This window comes from Odontesthes bonariensis, chromosome 5, assembly GCF_027942865.1.
Source record: "Odontesthes bonariensis isolate fOdoBon6 chromosome 5, fOdoBon6.hap1, whole genome shotgun sequence".
NCBI classification, from domain to species: domain Eukaryota; kingdom Metazoa; phylum Chordata; class Actinopteri; order Atheriniformes; family Atherinopsidae; genus Odontesthes; species Odontesthes bonariensis.
In genome coordinates, this window is record NC_134510.1 from 21,529,763 (window position 1) to 21,553,675 (window position 23,913).

At 39.5% G+C, this 23,913-nt stretch overlaps 2 protein-coding genes across 3 annotated transcripts; both read right to left on the reverse strand.

The window, feature by feature from the left end:
- Positions 1–51: 51 nt before the first annotated feature.
- c4b (complement C4B (Chido/Rodgers blood group)) lies at positions 52–16,288 on the reverse strand. Its single transcript, XM_075466636.1, has 36 exons — positions 16,246–16,288; positions 16,067–16,154; positions 14,630–14,753; positions 14,371–14,512; positions 13,494–13,606; positions 13,255–13,404; positions 13,004–13,171; positions 12,722–12,913; positions 12,210–12,353; positions 11,993–12,116; positions 9,642–9,713; positions 9,274–9,483; positions 9,066–9,180; positions 8,735–8,805; positions 8,494–8,633; positions 8,174–8,389; positions 8,023–8,074; positions 7,848–7,937; positions 7,562–7,768; positions 7,115–7,193; positions 6,758–6,950; positions 6,551–6,646; positions 5,447–5,609; positions 5,073–5,266; positions 4,835–4,993; positions 4,688–4,747; positions 4,520–4,610; positions 4,303–4,445; positions 4,120–4,197; positions 2,928–3,002; positions 1,993–2,095; positions 1,809–1,898; positions 798–902; positions 616–699; positions 375–507; positions 52–283 (listed from the first exon to the last, which is right to left on the reverse strand). Exons 2-36 carry the CDS (start codon positions 16,123–16,125, stop codon positions 145–147), a joined length of 4,374 nt encoding a protein of 1,457 aa, XP_075322751.1. The 5' UTR covers positions 16,126–16,154; positions 16,246–16,288; the 3' UTR covers positions 52–144.
- Positions 16,289–20,859: 4,571 nt separating this feature from the next.
- Positions 20,860–23,875, reverse strand: LOC142379927 (C-type mannose receptor 2-like). Of its 2 annotated transcripts, none has more exons than XM_075465320.1 (5): positions 23,621–23,875; positions 23,074–23,427; positions 22,642–22,980; positions 22,170–22,322; positions 20,860–22,046 (listed from the first exon to the last, which is right to left on the reverse strand). In XM_075465320.1, exons 1-5 carry the CDS (start codon positions 23,727–23,729, stop codon positions 21,685–21,687), a joined length of 1,317 nt encoding a protein of 438 aa, XP_075321435.1. In that variant the 5' UTR covers positions 23,730–23,875; the 3' UTR covers positions 20,860–21,684. The 2 variants fall into 2 exon arrangements, with proteins under 2 accessions (XP_075321435.1, XP_075321434.1); XM_075465319.1 differs by having other exon boundaries at positions 22,170–22,487; positions 23,621–23,873.
- Between the last annotated feature and the right edge of the window lie 38 nt (positions 23,876–23,913).

Sequence of the window (23,913 nt, forward strand, 5' to 3'; positions counted from 1 at the left end):
GATAGTAGTTATCACTGATAGATGATTATGATGGTATAGTATAGCGTTACAATATCACAAATAGTGAAAAGAAAAAAAAAAGCTTTTTAGGGGAAACTGCTGTCTGCAAGCTGCAGTGGACGTTAACAGATTTGCGGGTCAGTTTCACTGCGTGCAGCCATTTAACTTGTACTCATTTACAAACTCGACAAACTGAGTGCAAGCACGTGCATTGGCAGACTTTTTACACTCAGCCTGAGGCTTTTTTTCGACCCAGGTGTTTGACTCCAGCAGGTACTGCATCCTACAAAACAGGGAGAGAGTGAACCATTAAAGTTTGAAATTCCATTTGTTCACTACTCACTTTTTTTCTTGGCATAACTTATTACACTCACTGTCCATTTGAGTCAGTCGTGGAGCCGTCTTTGCCCATGATGAGATACTGTTTTCCCGAGTCTAGCTGCCCCTTGCAGTGAAGCCTCTTGGCAAACACGCGAACAGAATTCTCACCCACACGCAAATCTCCATCTAGTAAACAGATGATAGTCATCAAGTCGTCAAAGAAGAAATAAAATTTCACACAACTATTTAAAGGTAAGTGCTGCAGCATCTTAGGCTTGAGGTTAGTTTACTTACTTAATTTGAGGACCTCAGTTACATTAGCTTTGTACAGCTGAAAGTTGCTCTTCACAGAAACACTGTGGATTGAAACCACGTATGCTGGAATGCGACAAGAATCAACCATGAATAACAAGTATGGATTTCAGTCAAGTTACTATTACATGTTTCCGATTTGAAGTCTGGTGCAGAGAACTGACCGTAATCCACAGTAGGGAAGAAGCAAGCGTGCTCCAAACGGTTAGCCTTCAAGATTTTTTTTCCTCTGTTTAGTTTGAATGTTTCCTGTAATTTATGACAGGGTCCTATAAAAACATGAAACACAATGCAATTTGAATTATTCAGACAAAACCGAATGGTGCGACAACACATTTATCCACAGGTCAGTACGGATAATTACAGATATGGAAGAAAATAATAAGTGCACCCTCTTTCAGCTCTGAGGTTTTATTTGGTAAATACAACTTCAGATGAACAACAAAAAAAATGACATTATTCTGTGTCATAGTCTACTCAACAAAAACTACGCCAAAATTATGTTTCTGAAAAACTAAGAACACCCCATAATTCAAAAGCTTGTAGAACTACCTTTAGCGGCAATTCTTTTAAATAAAAGTCTTCTCTATGACATCATCAGTCTCTGACATTGGTTCTGAGGAATTGAGTCCGACTCTTCCTAACAGTGTTGCTTCAGGTCACTGAGGCTTGTTGACGTTCATTCGGGGAACAGCTCCGTCAAAGCCTCACCACAGTATTTAAATCAGGATGAGGTTTGGACATTTACTTGGTCATTGCAACACCTTAATCTATTTAAATTTTTTTAACCAGTCTGTTGTTGATTTGCTGCAGTGTTTGTGATCATTGCCCCTGTAGTATGACCCAGTTTCATCCAAGCTTTGGCTGTCAGACAGATGGCCTCATATTTTCCACTAAAATACTTTGATTTACAGAGCAGTATTTCTCATATCCCGACACATGAGGCACTAGAACAGGTTGACTTACTTCTTTATCATGGCTAATGCCTCCTAACATAGAGGGCTTGTGTTGCAAGATCGCCCACACTAAATATTATTGCATCAAGCAGTGCAGCCATTGTCTTTGAAATATTGGTCTGTTAAGCCGTGATATGCACAGCTTTATCAAAGTATTGTCAAAAAGGAAAGATTTAGCAGTTGTAATGTTACTACATCTTTCTTTAAGTAATGGCCTACTTTCTGCGCATTGGCACACGTCCTCTGAACACAGTTTGGAGACCATCCTACTTCTTTTCGGCGCTGAGTAGAACACAGTGCACTTCCTGTCTGCAAAGAGAGGACAAACATTTCTATAAAAAAAAAAAACGAACAACATTTTCGTGAAGAGAGATGTTAGGAGAATATAAAAAGAATGGCGTACTTGGTTCATAATAATCATAGAACACAGCTGGAGCAGGTTGTAGAAGGCCAATTGCTACTGTTTGGTTGGCATCAAAACTAATACATTCCTTTCTTTCAATAAGCTGTGGAGAGAGAAAATATATTTTATTAGTGCAATTTAAACATGCCATTTCTGAGACTGCCGTCCTTCCAAAAGTGATCCCATGAGTTGTTTGATCATGCGGGCCAAAACCACCAATAAGTACATTGAAAACACCACCTCTAATGATTGTGAGGAGCAACTGCATGTGAAGTCAATGAGGGTGACATGAGGGTCATATTGTAAAACGGATGTATTTTACTCACAACCATGATTATTTTGTAACCCTTAACAAATAGTTTTAACTATTAACTATTAGCATGTTGTGTTAGGGTTAGGGTTAACCCAATCAGGATGTGACAAAGGTTTATCGTAATGTATTACTGTCTGTTGTTTCCATGTAACCAAGACGACCAGCAAAATGGTGCCCATGAGGATGACGGTCATGTTGCAAAAATATTTCATTGTGACCCTAACCAACTGATGCTAAGACTTAAGACTAAGAAGGAAGGGCCAAAAGGGTTTTAGTAAATAGTTTTTCTTTTATTAACTCAATGCGACTCAAAGGGGAAAAACGGTTGTGATATGTTCTTAACCAAGTGCACCACCTTTGAAGTATGAATTATTGAAAGCGCTGTACGTAACCGTGTCATCCAACCTCCCTCCTGCTTAAGGATAAGGATTTTTTGTTGCTTGTTAAGCAAAGACAATGACATGTGATCTGCTGTGGATAGGCTCATGTAAGTTGACTCTAGGGGCAAAACTTCACAGGACGCCATTATCGGTCCTATGCAAGGGTATAAATGACCTGTAAGGAACGTTTTGATTGGAAAACTTGTTTCATTGTTCAATGTGTGCCTTGATTTCAGCCTTACCTCATTGAAGTAGATCAGCACTTTTCCAAAGGAGATCTCATAATGGCTAATGTATTGTTCAGGTGGCGTCTTTAGCTGAGAACAAGACAAGAATAAAAAAAAAAATGTTTTTATAGTAGAGGAAAAGACATGACTTCAGTTCATTCCTCAGATTTCTGCAGTGTGCTGTGTAATTGAATCTAGATTCAATATTAGAAGGAGAAGTTGTTCTGGAAATGGGATTTCTCCTCCCAGTATTTGAATCTTTCTTTTTATATAAAATTCTCAATTTACCTAATGATAGAAAAATGCTGCTGTCATAGGTTTGAATCAACCTTATTCAACTTCTGCTACATCACTCTCCGGAGTGATGTTAATGTTAATATGTAACCAAGACAACAAACAACAAAACAAGTTTGTGAAGCCTCTGGAATTTACTATACTTTTGCATTGACGTGACTTCATATTTTAACACAAATGTCTTGTGGACAGACAAAGAAAGAACAACATTTAATTTAAGGTCAAGAACCTTATGCAATCTGTGAAACATCACGGTGAAAGTATCATGCTTTGAGCCTGTTTCGGTGCATCTGGGCTAGGGTAGTTTGCCATCATTGATGGAACAATGAATCCTGAATTATTCCAACAAATTGTAAAACAAAATGTCTAGTCATCTGTCTTTGAATTGACTCTCAGAAGAAAGGGAGTCACGCACAAAAAAAAACTTTTTTCTACCAAAGACCAAGGTTCTAACAGGTAAGTGCTCAAGTTGAAATATCTGCTATATGTTTGTTAAATTTTTTTGATGAGGGATTTTTTGTTTTGTTAACTTATATTTAGGACCTGAGGGACAATCTGCTGTCTTGAGATCATATAAAAAATATGAATTTCTACAGGGTTTACAGACTTTCAAACACTGGTGATTGTGGTAATAACTAATCAAAATGTGTTTTATATGTGCATTAACATACACATTGCTCATTAGTTTGCACCTTGAACTGTCTATTTTAGTAACTACACATTGTTTAAATATGAATAATTGCTTATATGACTTTTTTTTTTGTCCATCCAAACTACGGGCTATGATCCGATCACCTTTGCCTGAAAAATGAATGGGACCTGACTGCTTGAGTCATACAATGTATCCCTGAAATAGCCTCCCACTTTTTCTACAGAAGATAACAATAGCAAAGAAGATAAAGAGAAGACAAACCCTGTCCAGGCTGCTTTCTATGGCCTCAAAGCCACTCAGTAATGTGATGTCAGCAATGGCCATTCCTGTAAGATTGCTGTTTGGGCCAAGACTGGACAGAGGAGAAGAAACAGAAATAATGACCCTGTTTTTTCTTTGTTTTAACTGAGCATAATGTAGGAAAATACGTAAATATGAAAATATCGTTGAACCTAACCTGACACAGACGGTGTATGTAACAAGACTTTCTGAATTTACGTTGTTTTCGAGATCTCTCCTTTTTCGTGCCTGCTTCTCGTCGTTGGTTTCGTAGTTGTAGTCATAGTCATAATTTTCTAAAATCTTCGCTGCAAAGACAGAGAGGACTGTAAGTGTGCAACTGTTGCAGTGGTTGTGATTTGTTGACAGAACAAAAGCTCACCGGTATAGATTACTTTCCCTTCCACTGTTACACTAATAGAAAGTTTGCTACAGTCATCCTCAGGGTCTAGCAGATGGTATGCCTTTGCCGTCTGTCGAAGAGGAAATTTACTGTGAATTATTGATGTCATCCAACCAAATTCAGAACTGAATAATGACTCAAACTCACTTTCAACTTGATATCTCCTTTTCCTGAGAGCTGTGCAATAATGTTTTTTCCTGGTAATTTCTTGGACAACAGACAAATCTATGTCAGTATGAGAGCTATTATCAATATGCTTGTATTTAAGTGTATAGTAGGAATCCTTTATGATACCTTCAGGTCTGTTTCCACCTTCTGCTTCCGGTTTTCTAATTCAAGTTTAACAACATTATTCCTTCCTTGAACTGTGAACTCTCCTATCATATTTACATCAGGTCTGGAGGGCCTCTTCAGTTCATATTCTGACAAGGCTTCCAGTGCCATGACGGTATCCTGGGCAGGGTAAACAAAAATGAGTCCGCAACTACATCCACAGAGAATAATGCAACTCTAAACCTGGTACTGTAATTACCTGTGTTGATCGAAATCCTCCAAAATAATTTTCTTGGCTCGTTAACCAACAGGCTATTTGGTCTGCCCACTTGATATCATCAACTGCCACTGCAGTGAGAAGGGCATATGCTGTCGTCACTATTGTCATGGCATCTCCCACCATTCGATCTGCCGAGTTGGGATTTTTTGTCCACAGATAGCAGCCATTCTTCGCTGATGATTGAAAAAGATTAAACAAAAATTTAAGAATATTTTGATCTTTTCATCCTGGAAATCTTTCCATAAATGACCACATCATGAAAAGTACAATTAATAACACATGTTGCAGTTCTAAGCGTATGAACATTCCACTTATGTGGTCTCCCTCTTATTTCTTAATTGGATATGACATGCCTTGTACTGCCATTGACTGAAGTTTCTTCCATGCAAATGAACGATCTGCTTCCTGTGGCAAGCAAACCGATAGGCAATAGGCTGTAATGGCCACAGCATAGGGATGCTCAAGCTCTGCAAACTGCGACTGGAGATACGTCGCTGCGTTTAATATACTTGCTTTCTGTTAGAAAGTAGCATAAAGACAGCTGGTTAACAATTTACGCTCAGTCGTCTTTACAAATGATGTATTGAATATAGTTAATCAAAAAATATATAGGAACACAATTGTTAACATGTTCAGCATGCTTTGATACTGATGACATGCCAGCTTAAAGGGACACTGTGTAATTTCTTCCCCCATCTACTGGTGCAATTTTATTTTGCAAAGTCGAATGAATTTGCTCTCTAGCGCCTCGCGTTTTCAAATGTGCGTTGCAACTTGTTGAACTACGGCAGGCGGTATGTGTCAAGATTCTCTTTTTCGCTTTTTTGGCGACGAGGATCCCTTCTCCTGTGGCGTGGCATAAATATGGTCTTCCATTGCGAACAAAAGTGCAGGCCGTTCAGGCTGGTTTATACCAGAGAATGTCTAATGGCGTAGACTGGCTCTGTTTATACCTGTGTGCAAACATGACGTCAAAATGACGTCATTTCCGCTTGCAGGCCTGGCTTTGGGGAAAACGCGATTCAAAGTGCTTTATGTCCCTCTCGGCACTTCATCGTTTTTCAAGGACATGGCATCCTCCATAGAGCTTGCCCGCTCTATGTAGATACAGACATGTTATTCTTCACTCAGGAGGATAAGTGAGATTGTTGACAGAGATAATTTTACACCAATGAGGACTAATTTATGAATGAATTGATTTGAGCTAATAAATGACTTAATATATTACACAGTGTCCCTTTAATGTTCTAAATCTAATAGTAGCATTTGTTCAATCCTAATAGTCTAATTAGGGATAAACGTCCAACTTTTAAAAAACAAATTAGACAAAAGATAAGGGCATCACCAAAATAACTACAAGTCATCTTCAAAACAGACTGAGGGTATAAAGCTTGATTCACTGTTCAGAAACATTGTGGTATTGCTACACTGCTGGACACAGAGAACAATAATCTCACCGCATTGGGTTGACTTTCAGGTGTAAGGAAGTGAAGGGACCGATTCAATGCAAGAGTTATAAAAGCAGTCATGGATGCATCTGGATCCTTGCCTTTCTACAAAAAACACAAAGAGGACTGCGTTAAAATCGCAGCTTTTCTGTTCTTTGCAGTGTTGAAATTTTTTTTTCACAAAGACGAATAAGTTCCAACAACAAGGGAGGTTACCAGGGTATCTCTGTGTAAAACAGGATTTGGGTCAGGGAAAGAACCATCGCTTTGTTGTTGGGAGAGTAGGTAACTGACTGATTGCTGGATCTCTTCCCTTGGTACAAGTTTGGCATTGCGACCCTGAGGTCCAAAGGCTGCTGTTTGACGCTCTGCGATCAACGACAGAATTTTCACAACGAGGGCAGTCACCCTGAAGAAGAGGGAGGGGGGGAAAGCTGATGGGAAATGTTTTTTTTCTAATTTCATACCTGCGAAAAGAATAAATCTGATTCTTCTTATCAGATATTGACTGACTGGATAGCTCAAATAAATCCAGTCATTGAAAACATAGTAACATATAAAACATATACTCACCAGTTACTGTATGGCACTGATTTAAATGATGCATATGATCCTTGGCTTTTTTCCTTGTAATTTATAATCCCACTATAACCTGACAAAACAGAGATTACTGTGTCTATAATGAACATTTCATTAGTATTCTTTATAATGTTTGAGTAATATGTTTATTACATTTTACAACACTAATGTGGAACAAGAGGATGAAACAGGGGTCAGTTCAGACTCCCAGTTCGAATTTTCCAAGACAAAACAGCAAAGTTATTTTGTTCAAACTTTGCAGGTTAAGAAATGATCTTACTTTGGGACCAAATCAGGCAACTCTACGCAGTGTTGTAAATTCTATATAAAACTTTGCCCTTATTGTGATGCTCGTGGAAGAAGGTTAAGATATCACAGAAAAAGGATTACAGACAAACTCATCCAATGATAAATGCTGTTAGCTGTGTGATGTTGTCTTACCTTGCTCAACATAACCAAGTGCCTTATCTCTCATACCAGGACGCAGGTTAAACCATTGGTCACTTAAGTCAAGGTAGCGGAGTGCAAAAACTGTAGGGGCCAGATTTGTCAATGTCTGTTCTAAACACCCTCTTGGCAAATCAATCAGCTGGGAAACCTTCTCTGGAGAAAGGAGATTGCTTGCATACGAACTGTTAAATCCATCCGCTGTTGATGAGAACACTGAAAGAGTAAGAGACGTGTCACTTACAATATGAGAGGAATGTCTTTGTCTGACAGCACCCACCTTCCGCTGAAATGAATATGTTGGAGCTGGAGTCAGGAACTATGTTATCTGGTAAAGTCCCATCAATAATGAAATTATTTGGGCTCTTCCCTGTCATGAGAGAGATATATACTTAGAATTAATTTAACAGTAATAGACACACAAGTATCACTGATAAATACTGAAAAACACTCACCATCTAAGTTTATCACTTTAGTTTCTTCCATTCTCTTTTGCATTCCTTCAGTCTGCGACAATAGACATTATAACAGAGAAGGAAATTACACTCCGTCTCTTCCCTTGTGTAGTATACACATTCTCTACAGAGATTGGTCTTTGCCACTCACCAGTACTTTCAAATTTTTCTCCACTGCATCAACTCCAATCATATCCTCAATATCATAAAGGCGTATTTTAATAGGTATCGGCCCCGTTACCATGGGGACAGCAGAGAAGGAAACAAACTGTGAGGAGTGATTCCCCACATCAACTTGAACATAAGAGCTGGTGGTGGCTGAAGCAGGGGAGCAAAGCCCCTCAGTTTGTTCCATGTGCACAGCCAACTGTAGACACGCAGGTGATCAGAATAAAAAAAATAACACCAAGAGTTCAATTCAATACTGTTTTTTAAGTCTTCTATAGCCATCATAATTTAGATGATATCTACCTGTAGATCTTTATCGCCATAGTTGTAGATAACAGGAGAAATGGACAGTTGTTCATATTTTTTCACTGAGTACGGCAGCTTCAGTGACACAAATGTCTCCTTAATTGCTATGATCTCATGTGGCTTAACGACACAGAAACCTGAATGAAACACAGAGCAAGTGCAGTTATTTGTAAAGAGTTCTCTAAACAACACGAGGCATTCTTGAGATGCATTCGTTTACTCGAGCAGCGATTCTTACCAGTTGCTGCAGATAACGTGACAACCTGAATCTCCCATGTGGTAATGGAGTCAGGCAGGGCCAAATAATCACTTAAGAGCAAATAGATTACTTAGTTGTAAAATACATCTGTCCAATGTTATCTATGTCATATTCATACAGCAGAGGTACGTTATTTTGATTGATTATAACCAACCAGAAGAGAAACCTGAAACGATCACTTTGACAATATTAGAAGCAACAAAATGTAACAAACACAATTGTATGAGGTGAAATTTTTTTTAAATGTGTGTGACTGTCCATTGTATTTTACATTCATAAGGAGACAACAAGTTTACTGTCCATCTCTTACCTTCCTTTTCCATCAACATCAAATTCTTTAAATGCAAAGCTTGGGGGAAAATATCGTCTTATAGTCTGAGAAGCAGGGTTCAAGAAGAACTCTTCAATGTCAGCTGTGCTTGTAGCTAAAGATAGAAATAAGAGAGTTTTGCATTGAAACTGTGACAATGATGTAATTGTCAGTGCCATTCAAGTAGATATTTAGTGTTTAATCTCACTCCTGCCAAATCCACTCTGGGCATCTCTCAGCATTTGCTCTTTTCTTTGCTTCTCTGCTTCTTTGCAGCATTGTAGGAAGACATCAGCGCATGTTTCATTTTTTTCCACAAGAAGGACCCTACTCCGTCTTTCCTCACAGGTTCGTCTCATAGGGATGGAAGAAAGAGCTTGAGTACAACATCTCTCTGCATCTGCATCAAATTTTGACGCTGAAGGTGAGATTTAAAGAAAAAGAGAGAACACATTAAAAGCACCCGCGACCCGACCGACGTATTCAGCGGATATAGAAAATGGATGGATGGATGGACATTAAAAGCATATTCTTTCAAGACCAATCACAATTTAGAGATAAAGTCAGAAATCTTACTTAAGTCCCTCATTTTCTGTTGAAATTCCACAGAACGTTGGCGGCGTACAGACTCTGACTTACACTGGAAACCTGAATAGATAGTGGAACCAAAAAACAGATCAGTTTTGAATATTTGAACAAATACTAGCACTTAAGACATAGTGGTATGGAAGCCTTGAGAGGCAAACAAATAAAAACAATTCTGGGTCTAACTAAATTATTTTTTTTTTTCTCACTTTAAGAGCCCGAAAACGCAAGCAGTAAAAAAAATAATTGTTTGATGAAATTGTTTTTTTGACCTGAAAGGCAATAAATTAATACATTTTCTAAGTCTGACCGAATTGACTAAGGCAAGCAGTGAAACAAAATTTTTAAGTGTGAATAATGATATTTTTTGTAAATGGATGAGCAGAATTTAGTTTTTACCTCTCTTTTTGCCTCTCAGAGCTTCCAATGGCTATTCAACACAGTTTATTGATTAGTCATTCTTTTGCCAGCTCCACTTTTATCTCTCAGCTGCTTCCACAACACCACCGTGTTATTTGTTATCTTTTTTTTGCATTTAGATAGCATGACTGCCTTGTGATAAGAGCTTAAGTGTCTTCATATATCTATGTTGTGTGACACCCCAAATAATTCTCAGATGTGAGTTGGCGTTCTCAAAGGTTAATGTTGATGATGGTGGTAGTAAATCATATTTAACAAGCCTTGTCTTAGCATTAAAACTTTCACTTCTGTTCTCCGTTACCTGTTGCTGCATTTACTAATTAAACCTAAACATGACCTGAGTGATGACATTTAGCAACGTCACGGTGTTTTTGACCTAGTTCCCAACATTTATGGTGCTTTTCCAGTAGGCCTACGTGGTACCACACGGCACGGCTCACTATGGCTCGGTATGGCTCGGTATGGCTCGGTACAGTACGATTAGTGTACCTCCCATTTTCAGGGCTACTACAGGCAGTACCACCTATAGATATAGGCAGAATTTATTACTGATTGTCACAGCGCAACCTTGAACTACAGAAATGTCATCAAACAACAGGGAAACGGAGACTAAGGAAGGAACGTTATCCTTGATTCTTGATTTGTGGTTGTTTGATACAGAAAAGAGACATTTTTTGTACCAGAAACGTATATAAAAAAAAAAACAAGGAAAAACAAATTAGAAAAGAAGAGAAAAGTCTGTGAATTCGTACTCAAAACTGCTGCCCCTGAGCCTTTCATTGAAAACTGAATAAAGTAGCCGGGGACAGCTGGCTCGACTGCAGCTCAATAGGCGTTTACACCTAAGTGATCCTGTTGATATAGTCAACTTCATCAGTGACCAGCTGAGGGGACCAGGCCGTCTCCATGGTTACCGAATGATGCACGAGAGGTGCTGTTATCGTTTTCTCGAGATAACGAGATAAATAACTCGTTATCTCGAGAAAACGATCATTGTTTTGCTTGTCACACCAGCGGGATTTGCTTTGTGCATTTTCACAAGCAGAATTGTTACACAAACGCTCCACATTCCATGTTTGATTCATAGGCTACTTTATTCAGTTTCCATAAAAGGGGGGTAAAAATGGGTACACCTTTACCAGAAATACATATAAACACATATAAACATGGGCGGACTGGGGAGAAAAAGTGGCCTCGAAAACCATCGGTAAATTAACTCGTTATCACGGGAAAACGGATGGAATAAAATTTATGTACCTATGGCTGTTTAGGGCTTCCGTACTTAATGACACTCTCACCGAGTACTGCTCACTGAGGTCAGCTGGTAGCAACTGAAGCTGGCAAATAAAACTAAAAACGTAATTTATTAATTTTCTGACATCAATTTATCTGACTCAAAGTCACAAAACTTCCATAAGATAAGAGATTGTAAACAGATTTAAAAAATACATGATATATAAATATATATATATCATGTATTTATTTTAAATATAGTATCTGTGAAAAAGAGCAAATTTGAAAATGAATTGGCAAAATAAAAGTATACCCATATAGCGTTGGACTACGGGGCGGATCTGCCCTCAAGCTGGGCAGGTCCGCCGTCCTGATCAACCGCTCGCCCCGCCTCCCGGGTGTTATAGGACACGTTGCGGACTCTAGGCGGATCCGTACATTGTACGCGCTCCCCAGATAGCAGTGGACTCCGGGGCGGATCCGACCCGGATTCGTGATCTGGATCTGTTCCGGATCCGTTCCAGTGTGCAAGTGGACTCCGATCCGGGTCCGTTTTGCGGATCCGTTCCTGAGCCTACCCTAAATCCTGAACGGATTCGGTCCGGAGTCCGTTTGCTATCTGGGTAATCATTTAAATCTTAAATTTCTAAAGAAAATTTGAAAGGAATTAAAGATGAAAGGTTATTTACTCTCTCTCGATTTTTCCATGGTCTGAGATACAAAAGCCAAGCCTGCGTCCCCAATTACTGATCCTGAGTCAGATCCTCCACCATAGGAGCATCCAAGGTCATATGAAGTCATGGTGGAAAACACCTGAGTGAGAAAACAAGCTAGGAATTAGAACTGTTGTCATTTATGATGACTAAATATGATAGTAAGCATAAAAGGACAGTGTAAAAAGGTAACCTGCTTGGCTGTGAGTTTATTATCGACATTGAGACCATAGAACGCCTTATCCACAGCCAGCAGAGCCACTTTAGCTCTCTGACCATGTAGATCAAATTGTAGAACAGACTGCTTTCCAGGTGCAGGTATTCCTGTATGTTCTATCTAAATTAAGAATAAAAAATAGATATTTGTTAGTGTTGGTGTTATTCGATTAATAGATTAGAAGAAAAAAAAACCCACAGAGACTATCTGGTGCTTAAAGTAGCCTAAAGCAAGTCAAATCTGGATAGGCAACTGCATGAAACTCAACACTGCAATGTTTGCAAAAGTGGATCCAACATTTCTAATGTAATGTCTCCTTTGCATTATTTTTCCTACAATTTTTCACCATCTCTGTCATCACAAACAGAAAAGAATGTACAGGTAAATAAGTAACTAATTTAAGCACACACAGTCTACTGAGGTAAGGTTCTGTTTGTTTCCAGTCTCACTCAGCTCGGCCTGCATTCTTATCACCTCTGTTTACTCACCTTGACCTTTATCTCACATTCATCCCTGACATCTACCCACACAGAGTCAGCTACGATGTCACCATTATTGCCGTGATAATAGCCAATCACACGGAAAGACGGAACCATATCTGCCGTGATCTGCATGTTGATCTTTACTGATACACCAATATCCACGGAGCCCGTATGTACTATGATCCCACGGCTTAGGACCTGCAACACACAATGAACAACCTTGAGTAAATGCCGCTATTTTTATTTATTTCCAAACACACCATGCTGAATTCAATCATATATCCTCACCATGTAGTATATGTGCCCTGTACTTGGGCCATTGACTGTGCTGAATGTGATGTCAAGAAAATCGTTCACAGAGTACAACCTGTTGGTAATTGACATGTAAAGGAAGCTGTTGTCTGAAGATGAAGCACGTTTTAGGTTTTTCCTCTCCTGCTGGTCACCTACTGACACCTGTAGGAGACAGAGGTGGAGACAGTTAAAACTGAATCGAATCGAATTTGGTAAAGCCTTTAACCAAGTTTGGGAATACTAACTTCAACTGTAAACGAATTTTTATTTTGGACATTAATGGTATAAGACACCACCCCCTCCTGATTAGTGATCATTTTCCAAGATTCCTCTGAGGCTTTGATATTTATTGCCACACGAACTGCTGGGGAGCCATCTGAGAGACGGATGACTGCCTACAATGGGAACAAACCAAGTCTTGTTGAAAAGATCACCAGGGTCATGTACCTGTTGGTTTTTTACCGTTTGTTTGTGTGTGGCTTACCACCACATCGAGTGGATATCCAGGAATGAAATGAGAGCGAGTTCGAGAGAGATCGATGGTGTATTTTTGGGAGTGGATGGGAAGGTAAACTTCTCCCTCTTGTATTTCACCACCTAAGCAAATGAATGCACACAGCAAAATCAAAAACCATATCATGGAGTAAATTCAGAATACATTATGTAATACTGTTTGCACCAGCAGTCTGGTCACTAACATGTTTCTAATGCAATTTTATGGGTAATATTTTTCTTGGGTAAAATGTTTCCCCTTACCCATTCATGTCATCATCACTTTAACATGAAGTTTAGGTCAGTGTTATTCTAAAAGGTCAACCTCACCCAAGACTGAGATCTCTGGAACTCTTAATCAGGTTCTCCTCAGGAATTTTCCTGTATTTAGTATTTAGAGTCATCTACCATTCCCTCATTCTGACCATGGAGAACATCGTGCAGGGATGGCATTTCTGGAGGAGAGGTGTTGGGTTTGCACCAATGACTTGGTTTAACTCAATGGTCAAAACTTTTTCCAATTTCAGTGTATCAGACCAAAGAACCTTGATTGTAACATGCTTGTAGAGTCTGTCAGATGTTGTTGTCCCCCCCCCCCATAAACACTGGCTTTTTTCTTGCCAGGTTTCTATGCAGCCCATTCTCGTGGAGTGTACAGCTTACAGTAGCCTGATTGGCTTTTACGCTTCATAATTTGACTATGTTTTGTAGGTCCATTATATAGAAGCCCAAAACATTTAAATTCCAGATTGCAAACTATTATTCTTAACTTCTCTACACTGACACCACGATAGGGTCGAAAGAATTTAAGTCGCAGTTGAAGGTTTAACTAACTAGTAATATACTGTGTGACAGTGTGTGTCCTTTACTTTGAAGGTTGGTGACAAAAACTCCAAAATAGAGTTGCAATCCTTTTTCCTGCAAATCAGAGAGAGTGTGGTTGTGCTGTTCCTTGAGTTTTGAATTAAGGTCTTTTAACTTAAGAGTAGCTCTTGCAGTTCCATCCTTAATCTGAAAAAAAATGGCACGTATTGTTGGTTTAATAGAATATTTAGGAGATACAAAATGTTGTTAAATCTTAAAATAAAAAGCAAAATAAACTCAAGGACAGAAATTTTGCTTTCTCACCGAATTAATGAGCTCCAGTCCCTTGATAATGGTAGGTTTGATTTTTTTACCCTGGGCTGTATCTTTTGTGACTACTCCAAACTGGCAGTGGTACACTCCTGTGACTTTCTCACCATATGAGTACCTGAAAAATTATTATTTACTGTCATAATCGAAACAGAAAGAGAGGATGAAAAGGCAACATTTGCAGCTGAAACACACAAAAGATTAGCTTGATCAAAACATTCATTCATTTGTCTTAAAGCTGCCGTTGGCAGGTTTTCAAATTTCCGAGTCTAAAGTCGGAAAATTCGAACTGATACAACTTTCAGGTCCCTCCCCCAACCTCTACCAAGCTCCAAACCGCCCCCCCAAACCCCTCCTCCTCTGTGGACGAGGTTGTGCACGTTAGTTCACACCAGTGTGCGCGCACACAAGCTGGGGGCAGACTCACGCTCAGCATGGAAGACATGGTTGGTGACCCCCCTAACGTGATTGGTTAAAAACAGCCGGGAGCGCTCGATTTTTGCAAGCACGATTACAGGCTTTAGAGGGAGCTACAGAATTCGGGATTTTTCCTAAACAGCCTATTTAATATTCTACTTCCAGAATCCCATGACAGTTCAAGCTAAAATGACTAAAAAAAAGTTGCCGACGGCACCTTTAAAGTATTGGTGAAATAAAGACAGATAATGCCTTATTTAGAGGCTGTATTGTCTATGCCCTGTTCACTCCCGTTATATGGATATACGCGGATCTCGAGTATTTTATGCCAGAAATAAGGTCCAGGTTTAAAAAAAAAAAAATGGACTTCCCCTTTAAGGTCATGACAGAAAATGCGACAGTGGCCGTACCGTAGGTGGTATGTGAGGCCCGGCGTGAGAAATTTGTGATCCAAAATATCAAAAGTAAGCTCACACATCCCCTACCAGTCACCTACACGTAAAGCTAGTAAAACTAGCAGCCAGGTACTGACTGTTTTTCTCCTGATCTCTGTGCTCCCATATCATTTTGATACGAATAAATTTCCAATAAAGCTGCTTTCGTTCACACATTTTTCTGTTTTGAAATCTTTTCTGTGCTCTTAGAAAATACTGATTTTAGAACTTCAGTGTCATCTGATAAACTAACTATGCAGTCATCATGGATATATTCATGCATGTATGACCTCCCAGATAGAAAATCAGAAGAAGAATGTCTTCATTCTCCCAACTACAACAGTGATGCATCTGAAAGCAGCTCACAGGCGCTGCAGCCTTTCACAAGGCATAAAAAGAAGTGTTCCTGCAGCAGGGGGACAGACAGAAAGGCAGAAATTGGAGAGTTTTTTTCTAAAAGTTATTGAAAAGTATCTAAAACTAGCAGAAGAAAAGGATTGGGTGCAGTGAAAGTGTGTAATAGGACTGAATTGTTTGGGTCTCATGCCCGGTGCGTGACTTGAGACCCCTGGAGACTTACATGGCTGAGATGGTGAAGTCAAGACTTTCATCATTCAACAAAACGTAGCGCTGCTCCATGGCGATGTTCACGTCAAAACTTGGTAAAACTAAGGCGTGTCACAGTTTTTGTAGAGATAAGACACTTTATCTGTTCATATTAGGGGAAAAGTCAAACATCTTAATAAATACTGTACTTACCAAATTTTTGGACTTTGAACTCCCGGACTGCGACATTGTTTTCGTCACCTTCGTAGTGTGCTTTAATCTTCCACGTTCCCATTCTTCATAAAGGAAATCTACATGTCAATGTTGTTTGTCGTATGTTAATCACAGTTTACTACACATTTGATTTTTTAACATACTCGGAAACACTGGGTATGGAGAATTGGCTTCTGTAGATCCCTCCCTTGGCACCCACAAAGGATTTCATCACTGTGTTTCCACCTGCATTCTGTCACAGAACAATACAATCAAGGACCATGACATTAAACTATGAAGATATTCTTTCTTTCTCTTTATAAGTTGTAATGTATTTACAATATCCACTCACAACTACTGATATCTTTACTGGATCCTGGCAAGGCCTTAACATGTGGTCGAGAGTGAATATCCTGTATTGCACTAGTGAAATATAATCCACATTAAAAGACTTTACAATTTATTCTTTGATTGAAATTTCTTCCGATTTCTCGAAACATGTTGACATTGTCGTTACCTTTTTGTGTTGGGTTGTAGACTGGCTGATCAGTCTGAATGAAGATATATCCCCTGTGTTCTGAAACCAGGACCTTTGTTGCCTTTCTAGTTGTGCCAGGGCCATGTGCCCAAAGGTTGAGGTAGGGACGTTTGGTTGTTGATGATTTTTGAATTTGTGACCAAATGTCCCTTTTTATCTGTGAAGATAAAATGAGAAGTTTGGGTCATAGATATCTCAGTCCGATCTGAACTGTTTTGATTCTTCTTATTTTGATTAAGTTTTCATACCATGAGCTCAATAGTTTGGATCTTCCCTTCTGTAGCACAGCTAATAGGTTCCTTTTCGGACACGATTATTCCAGACTCATGCTCCAGGTAGAGAGTATCAGGATTATTGAGACAATTCCCTCCCGTTTGGACAAACACTTTCTCTTTAACACCGAGGTGAAAGACATTTGGGGCAGAAATGAAGAATCTGCGCACAAAAATGAGAAAAATACCTTTTACTCCATCCTTCATTTGACATGAATTGAATTTTATGCTGGTAAACATTTGCTTTGCAGCTTATTTTTTTCTTAGCTATCGCGTTGACAGTTAGGACATACTGACAGTACAAGAAAATAACTTAATTTCTTATGCAAATAACAGAAAGCATATTTCAATATCTCCACATTAATGACAAATATGCATGACAGTACTGTATTACATTATATTGACTCTTGCATTTACCTGTTTCCCTCTGAACCCCCCATAGTCAAGCTTAGGAGCAGGATCAAAAAAGTGTGGGACTTCATTGTGCCACTTCTGTTGCTTTGCCTGCTCTGACACAGGTCGAGAAATAACAGAGGGTTTATCAGTCCTCCGCCCCAGTATTTCTCAATCGTTGGATCGGACAATGCCCTCCCACTGTTTTTCTCCCCACTGAGACATCTTATCGATATTTTTTTCTTATTTAACATGTAACTGGCAATGAATAATTACATAAAACTGTGATAGCATGATAAAGCACGTGAGCTGATATGTGGAAATGACACACAATATGATTCTATACAGTGTAAGTTAATACAAAGATGCTTAATCTAAATGAATGTCCCTAAATTAAATCAGGGCATAAAAGACTGAAATTCGCACATCTGACTACAGCCTATTTGACATCTAATAAGTTGATTTTATTTTCATCAGTGCATGGCTTGCAGCGGGGAAAGGGTTCGCCTCAGTTTCACAATGTGTAACCTCCCTCTCATTGGTCACTGCCAAGTCAGCCAGATTTCCCCCAAATCATGTGATTTACGAGAAATCAAGTGTTGTCTTTTTGGGTTTTGGGTTGGAGTGAGCGCTCTTCAAACAGGACTTCAAGCATGTCAGACTAGTTCATCTTCAAAATCCCTGTCAACAGTTGCTTCATTTTTCTTTTTTTTTTTAAATATTAGTCATCGTCTCTCTAAACTCACTCAAGCTGTTTCTCTCAGACATTAAAGTCGTGTTCTGTTGTAGAACGGGTCTAATCTTTCACATTACGTGTCACAACGCGTAAACATCCAAGTGAAAAACAAGTTGCCAAACTGTTTTCATTGTGGCTTTATAGTTTTGTTGGCACTGCGCTTGCTCGACTATTTGACTGAGCTCATTTGTACTTTAACCAGTGTCCTCTGTTTGAGCCACTAAATGTGGGCATTTTGAAACAGGACATGTCAATACAGTGACGGTATTTCACCCAAAGGAGTGTCTTGGTTGGAGTTTTCTTTTCTTGTTACCGTCTTTAAATGAAACAGAATGACAAGAGACAAAGATGCTGAAATAATCCTCAAAGCTTTATTTTGCTATAAAAACAGCATAAAAAGCAGCAAAAGGAGTAAGAAATACATATCTGTCTTATTTTCTTTTTACAGAAAACATTGTGATATTCAACATTATCATACCGAAAGGCCATTTGTTTAAATTTTTCATCCTATTATTGCTGGCAAATGTTTACACTTTTGATTGTAAAGTATCAATAACACATTCTCATAGTTCTTGTGGAAATGGAAGCACATTAAGCCATGCAAATCTTTATGGAAATCCTCAATGATCAGCACAAAGAACACATTTATAGAGTTTCTGAAAACAGGCTTCAGTTTTCCAACATGCAGGAACTTTATTTAAGTGTATTGACATCTATATTTCACATCATATTTTTTTTTTAAAATGACTCTCTCTTCATACACAGTACATGTTTTGATGTACATACCTTCATGACTTAACTGAAAGTTAATGTCAGAATTTTTCTAAGGAGCCTGAAACCTGGAATTTCAGCCAAAATAAACAACAAACATATGTTTGGCATATGGAGTACACATCTTGGTCAGCCTTTTCCATCAGTGTCGTTTGACAACCACAGAATTTTCTTAACGGTCACAAAGCAGCTGCATAACGCTCCGTTCAGTCCCGTGTTGATCCCTGTGTCTGGGAGTCAAAGAGAGTTGGGGGCATGATGTCCATCCACAACTCCTGGATATGGAGAAGCACAACAAGAATTGCGTTTGGACAATCAACACCAGACTCCCTGTCAAACTTGGGATTAGCAGCAATGGCGTTCTTCAGCCCTGGAATTAAATCCTGCGATGAATGTTTTTGGGAAAATATAAAAGATTAATTAGCGCAAGTGAAATATCTTTTTTTTTCAAATTTCATTTTAAACATTTGATGGTTGTTGATAGACTTAAGAAGTGTGAATAGAAATGGAATCCCATTTCTTTCCACCAAATGTGTTTTAAGTAGGTCTTATTTAACTGTTTAACTATGATTATTTACAGACTAGCGATCAAGTAAACAATGGCGATACTTACATTATGCTCCATCAATAATACAAGAATAAAAGTTCCAGATAAGAAGCAATTAATTATGTGTCTCTATGCATATTAAGGACTAAAGTCTAATTCTTTTTATCTAACTTCTTCCAGTTTATTGTAGAGTCCACTCTCCTCCGTCCTGCGTCCGTCCTCAACTGCTGCTGGTTCAGTGTGCCTGTGCTCGTCCCCCTCTCTGTCAGTGTCCCCCACTATCCATCTCATTTCATGCAGGAGTGGGGTTACCTAAGAGACTGGGCTTCAATAGAGAAAATCTGCTTTTCTACAATTAACTGTGAAAGTGACAGAAGGAAGGGAAGGGAGGGGAGCAGACCCAGAGAACGGAAGGAGAGAGATATGCGCATGGCAGGTAGAGACATGCAAAGTTCTGCAGTTCTTCCATTTATCCATATATTCCGCACTTTGCACAGATCCAAAGTCGTATGCACTTTAAATCTGCATGGGATTTAACATAAATTCAGCTTGTGATATTTCTTCTCTTCTTCTATTTGTGATTTGTTCACACGCGTTTATCCCAGATATACATTTCAATTTTCAAGCATCTCAGGCTTGAATTGGGATTAGGCCAAATTAGGTTGCATTACACTGATCCCATTGCAGATGAATTCTGCTTCACCGTAATCTCTAAAAATTCAGAGGGAGTGACCAATGGGTTTGCATGGTGAGAAGTGCACAAAAGGGTGTGGCGTGGGAATGTCCTCAGGGGTCAGGAATGAGGGTGGAGGGGTCAGAGGTCAGAGCCAGCTGGACGGCACACAAGAGGAGATGAGGGTGAGAAAAGGAGGGGAGGGAGTAGCCCAGGACTTATTGACTGAACCGTATGGGACGTTAACATTGAACTGATGGGAGGCTCACTGACCAATGTGGAATCAGGGAGAAACTGAGCCAGGACACACTTGTCTAGTGGCCCGTAGTAATTCATAAGTGACAAAACCTTCACTTCAATCCAGAAGCCCTTATCAAAATGCAGCGGCGGATCACAAGCCGTGTGTACTGGTATTCAGTCACAATATGAAGAGTTATATGAACCCACAATGCAATCACTGAACTATAAATTACGGACCTACTGATGAGAACCCATCTTCCCAAACCGAATATTTGTAAAAATGTCTGACGATATTGAAAAGTTGAATATTTTTGCATGATTTTTATCATCAGCTTGCAGTTTAAGTCCATACCTCACCATCTGCCTCATATCACAGTTTGTTTCTTGCTCATGTTTTTAACCTCACAGCAGTTATGATCATTTACGGCAGAAAAGCACAGTGTGTCATTTTCAACAGTGTCTCTTTATTTCAGAGAGCAGTTTCTAACATGTGCCAGCTGACAATTAAATACATTTTTCACAGATATGACAAATCGTTAAGAAAAAGAAAAAAAAAAAACAGTAAGGAGGTGTTTACAGGGAAACATATCCAAACACACACAGAACGATTTGTCTTATTGCAGTTAACGGTTAAAGCTGCATTCATGGCTAGAATGCCGTTTAGTGTTTCAAGCACAAATTATTTACATACAGTTCTCAGTGATGAAATGCTTTATTGTGTCCTGTTATCGTGGCTTAAAGGTACTTTTTATGTCTCAAAGATGCAGACAGGAGGGCGAGTGTATGTAAGCCGTGTTTTTAAAGGGGACCGAGGAAGAGGGCCGGGTCAGTAAGGGCAGTAGGCAGTCTGTGGACACAGTGGTCACGGTGGTCTAAAAAGGACAATCTTGGGGTCCCGTCCAGGGGGTCAACATGCAAATATTAACCCCCGTGTGAAAAGCCTCGGAGCAGATCAATTTTCTCACGTCGCTCTTGCTGCCCATGACTGTGAATGTGCACACCCACACGCCACATGATGTTCTCATATCTGATGAAAATGAGTCTCAACAATAGAGGAAGCAGCTGTATTTCGACAAAGGTTGCACGATATCATGAGTCAGCACTGAAACAACCTTAATGTCTCACATGCTCACACGACATACACCTGGGTTGTTTGGATTCTCAAAATCGTCATCGCGAAGGAACTGTGAATATGGGACAAACATGTTAAGGTTTTATACAACATAGTGAGAACTTCAGCATCTTTAGTCATTTTAAATATCTCCGCTCTTATCCAGCACAAGCATTGCAGATGAAATTCAGTTCCTCTCTCTCAAGCAAGCCAACCCACTGCTGCCCCCCAGTGGCCTCAATGGCACCACTCACGCCACACTCATTTACTCCTTCAGGTCCATGTCCTGGCGCCCAATTCTGGTAGCAGCTAGAAGTCGACTGGATCCAAAACCAAAATTTAAAGTTACAGGTGTAGCGTAGGCCCAGCCAAACATGGGGCGAAGTGGCGTTCTTCGCCTTTTCGGCCACCTTGTCCTGAATGTATTGGGTGGTAATGTGGACAAGGTCTATATAGTGCTCCCTGCAGTAACTCATAGCCTCAATCCACGTCATGTTCTTCTGGATAAGTATCAGGTTTACTTCAGGAAGAGAACAGAAAGAGAAAGAAAGTTTGATTTGATATTTTATGAGAAAGCAAAACAACGACAACCCCCCCCCCCCCCCCCCTCCCCCCACATAGGCACATGATATTTCAAACATACCTAGATGCAAACTGTGGCTGTTGGCAGTGGGCATTAGAGTTGAGGTTGTAGTAGTTGGGTGCAGTTTAGTTGCATTGCTGTGCTCTGTGCTTGTGGGATGCGACACAAATTCTGTGGTATTTCGTGTTGTCAGTTCACTGGCAGTTGTTGGTGCTGGGGCGGTAACGTTAGCAGAGTTTTTAGTAGCAGACACAGTCACATGAGATGCTACAGTGACCCCTTGAGATGGATTGTGTGGAGGAGTTGTTGCCAGCTGATATAATGTAGTGCTCTCCTGTGTAGTTTGTGAACTGGTGGTTGATGAAATGGATTTCTGTGCTGCAAAAGCAGGCATGCAGAATTACAGGAGGAACATTGGAGCTCTGCTTTGTTTAGTGTAAGATACTAAATAGTTCAATGTAATTAGAACACATTTCACAAGGTCACTTTTCTGATATAGGTAATAAACTGTAAATAAGGAAGACCAACTTACCACCTTGACAAATAAAATTGAACTTGGTTATGCAATTTCGGTTATTCCACTTCCCTTCATGTATGAATATAGCAGCAACACACTTCTGTCTATCAAGTTTATTCGGTCGATTGGGTTTCCAGAAACGGAATGATGAGTTACTCCCATCTGACCATTTCCAGTGATCTCTGAAGAGGCCAATCCACACGTCTTTGGATTCAGACACGTTCTTAACTGCCTCGTTCTTCTGTGCTGAGTGTATGGTGACAAGGTCAGATGATAAGTTCCTGCAGTGACTCTGAGCATCCCTCCACGATTTGGGCGTATCAAAAAAGTTGGCATTGCTGGCTTCGTCATTACCTGAAAAGTTTAACACTGTTAACAATGTGGCGCCGCATTGCATCTAAATATGTTTGTGATTTGAAGCACCTGTAATGGTGTCATTTTACTTACCGTGACAAACAAAGCTTCTTAAAGCGGCACAGTTGACAGAAAACCACTTTCCGTTTTCATCCATAGATGCACATGCCTCTTCAATTGTTTGTTGTGGTTTACTTGCATTCCAGTTAAAATAGTTTGTTTTTTGATCAGACAGGGACCAATGCCACATCGACACATTTTCAGCCTCCAGTCCTATCCAGGCTCTGTCAGTCTGAGCTGCTTCGATCAATTCATTCATGTCGTCTGAGCTGTGAACTGTTGCTAAATCAGTGTACATCTCTCTGCAGTAGCGCTTTGCTTCATCGTAGGTCTTTGACATATTGATATGGTGAAACTCTGAAGATCCCAGTGAGCACGAACAAAACACTGTGAAGTATTTTGTCACATAAATTTGAATGGCAACAACAGTAACAAAAACATTCAGGTGTAATTTAAAGTAATGCTGATTACTATCTAAAAAGCCATGTATGGCATTTGCATCTACACTGTACATATCCATATGTGTGATACAGTATTAGGTAAACTAATACGGAACAGAAAAAGAATGGGTAGTACAAACCAGTGATAACGATCATGGGTAGAGCTGAAGTCCTTCTCATGGCGACAAGTCTTTTTCCGTACATAGTAATGAAAAACTTAAAAAAGAATAAGTGAAAAAAAAGAAACATATATGATACAATTTAATACAATCTTCAGATACTGCCAACTATGGCTCCTGATGTAAGGTTCTAGCAGGTTAGAGCAGCAAAATGTTTCTGGTGTGAATGCCACCTGGCGTGTTAAGACACACTTCCTCAGAAACTGCCAGAAACAAAGCTGTTTGTCAAGTTTCTCTCTCTACGTACAGTGAGA

Coding starts and splice junctions, on each gene's coding strand:
- c4b (XM_075466636.1), bottom strand. CDS start 16,125: ATGGAGCAGCGCTACGTTTTGTTGAATGATGAAAGTCTTGACTTCACC. Junction 7,938..8,022: donor TAAAGTGATAAACTTAGATG/GTGAGTGTTTTT, acceptor CTCTCATGACAG/GGAAGAGCCCAAATAATTTC. Junction 4,611..4,687: donor AAGGAGATATCAAGTTGAAA/GTGAGTTTGAGT, acceptor CCTCTTCGACAG/ACGGCAAAGGCATACCATCT.
- LOC142379927 (XM_075465319.1), bottom strand. CDS start 23,729: ATGTTTCTTTTTTTTCACTTATTCTTTTTTAAGTTTTTCATTACTATG. Junction 23,428..23,620: donor ACCCATGATCGTTATCACTG/GTTTGTACTACC, acceptor AATACTTCACAG/TGTTTTGTTCGTGCTCACTG. Junction 22,047..22,169: donor CAGCCACAGTTTGCATCTAG/GTATGTTTGAAA, acceptor CTCTTCCTGAAG/TAAACCTGATACTTATCCAG.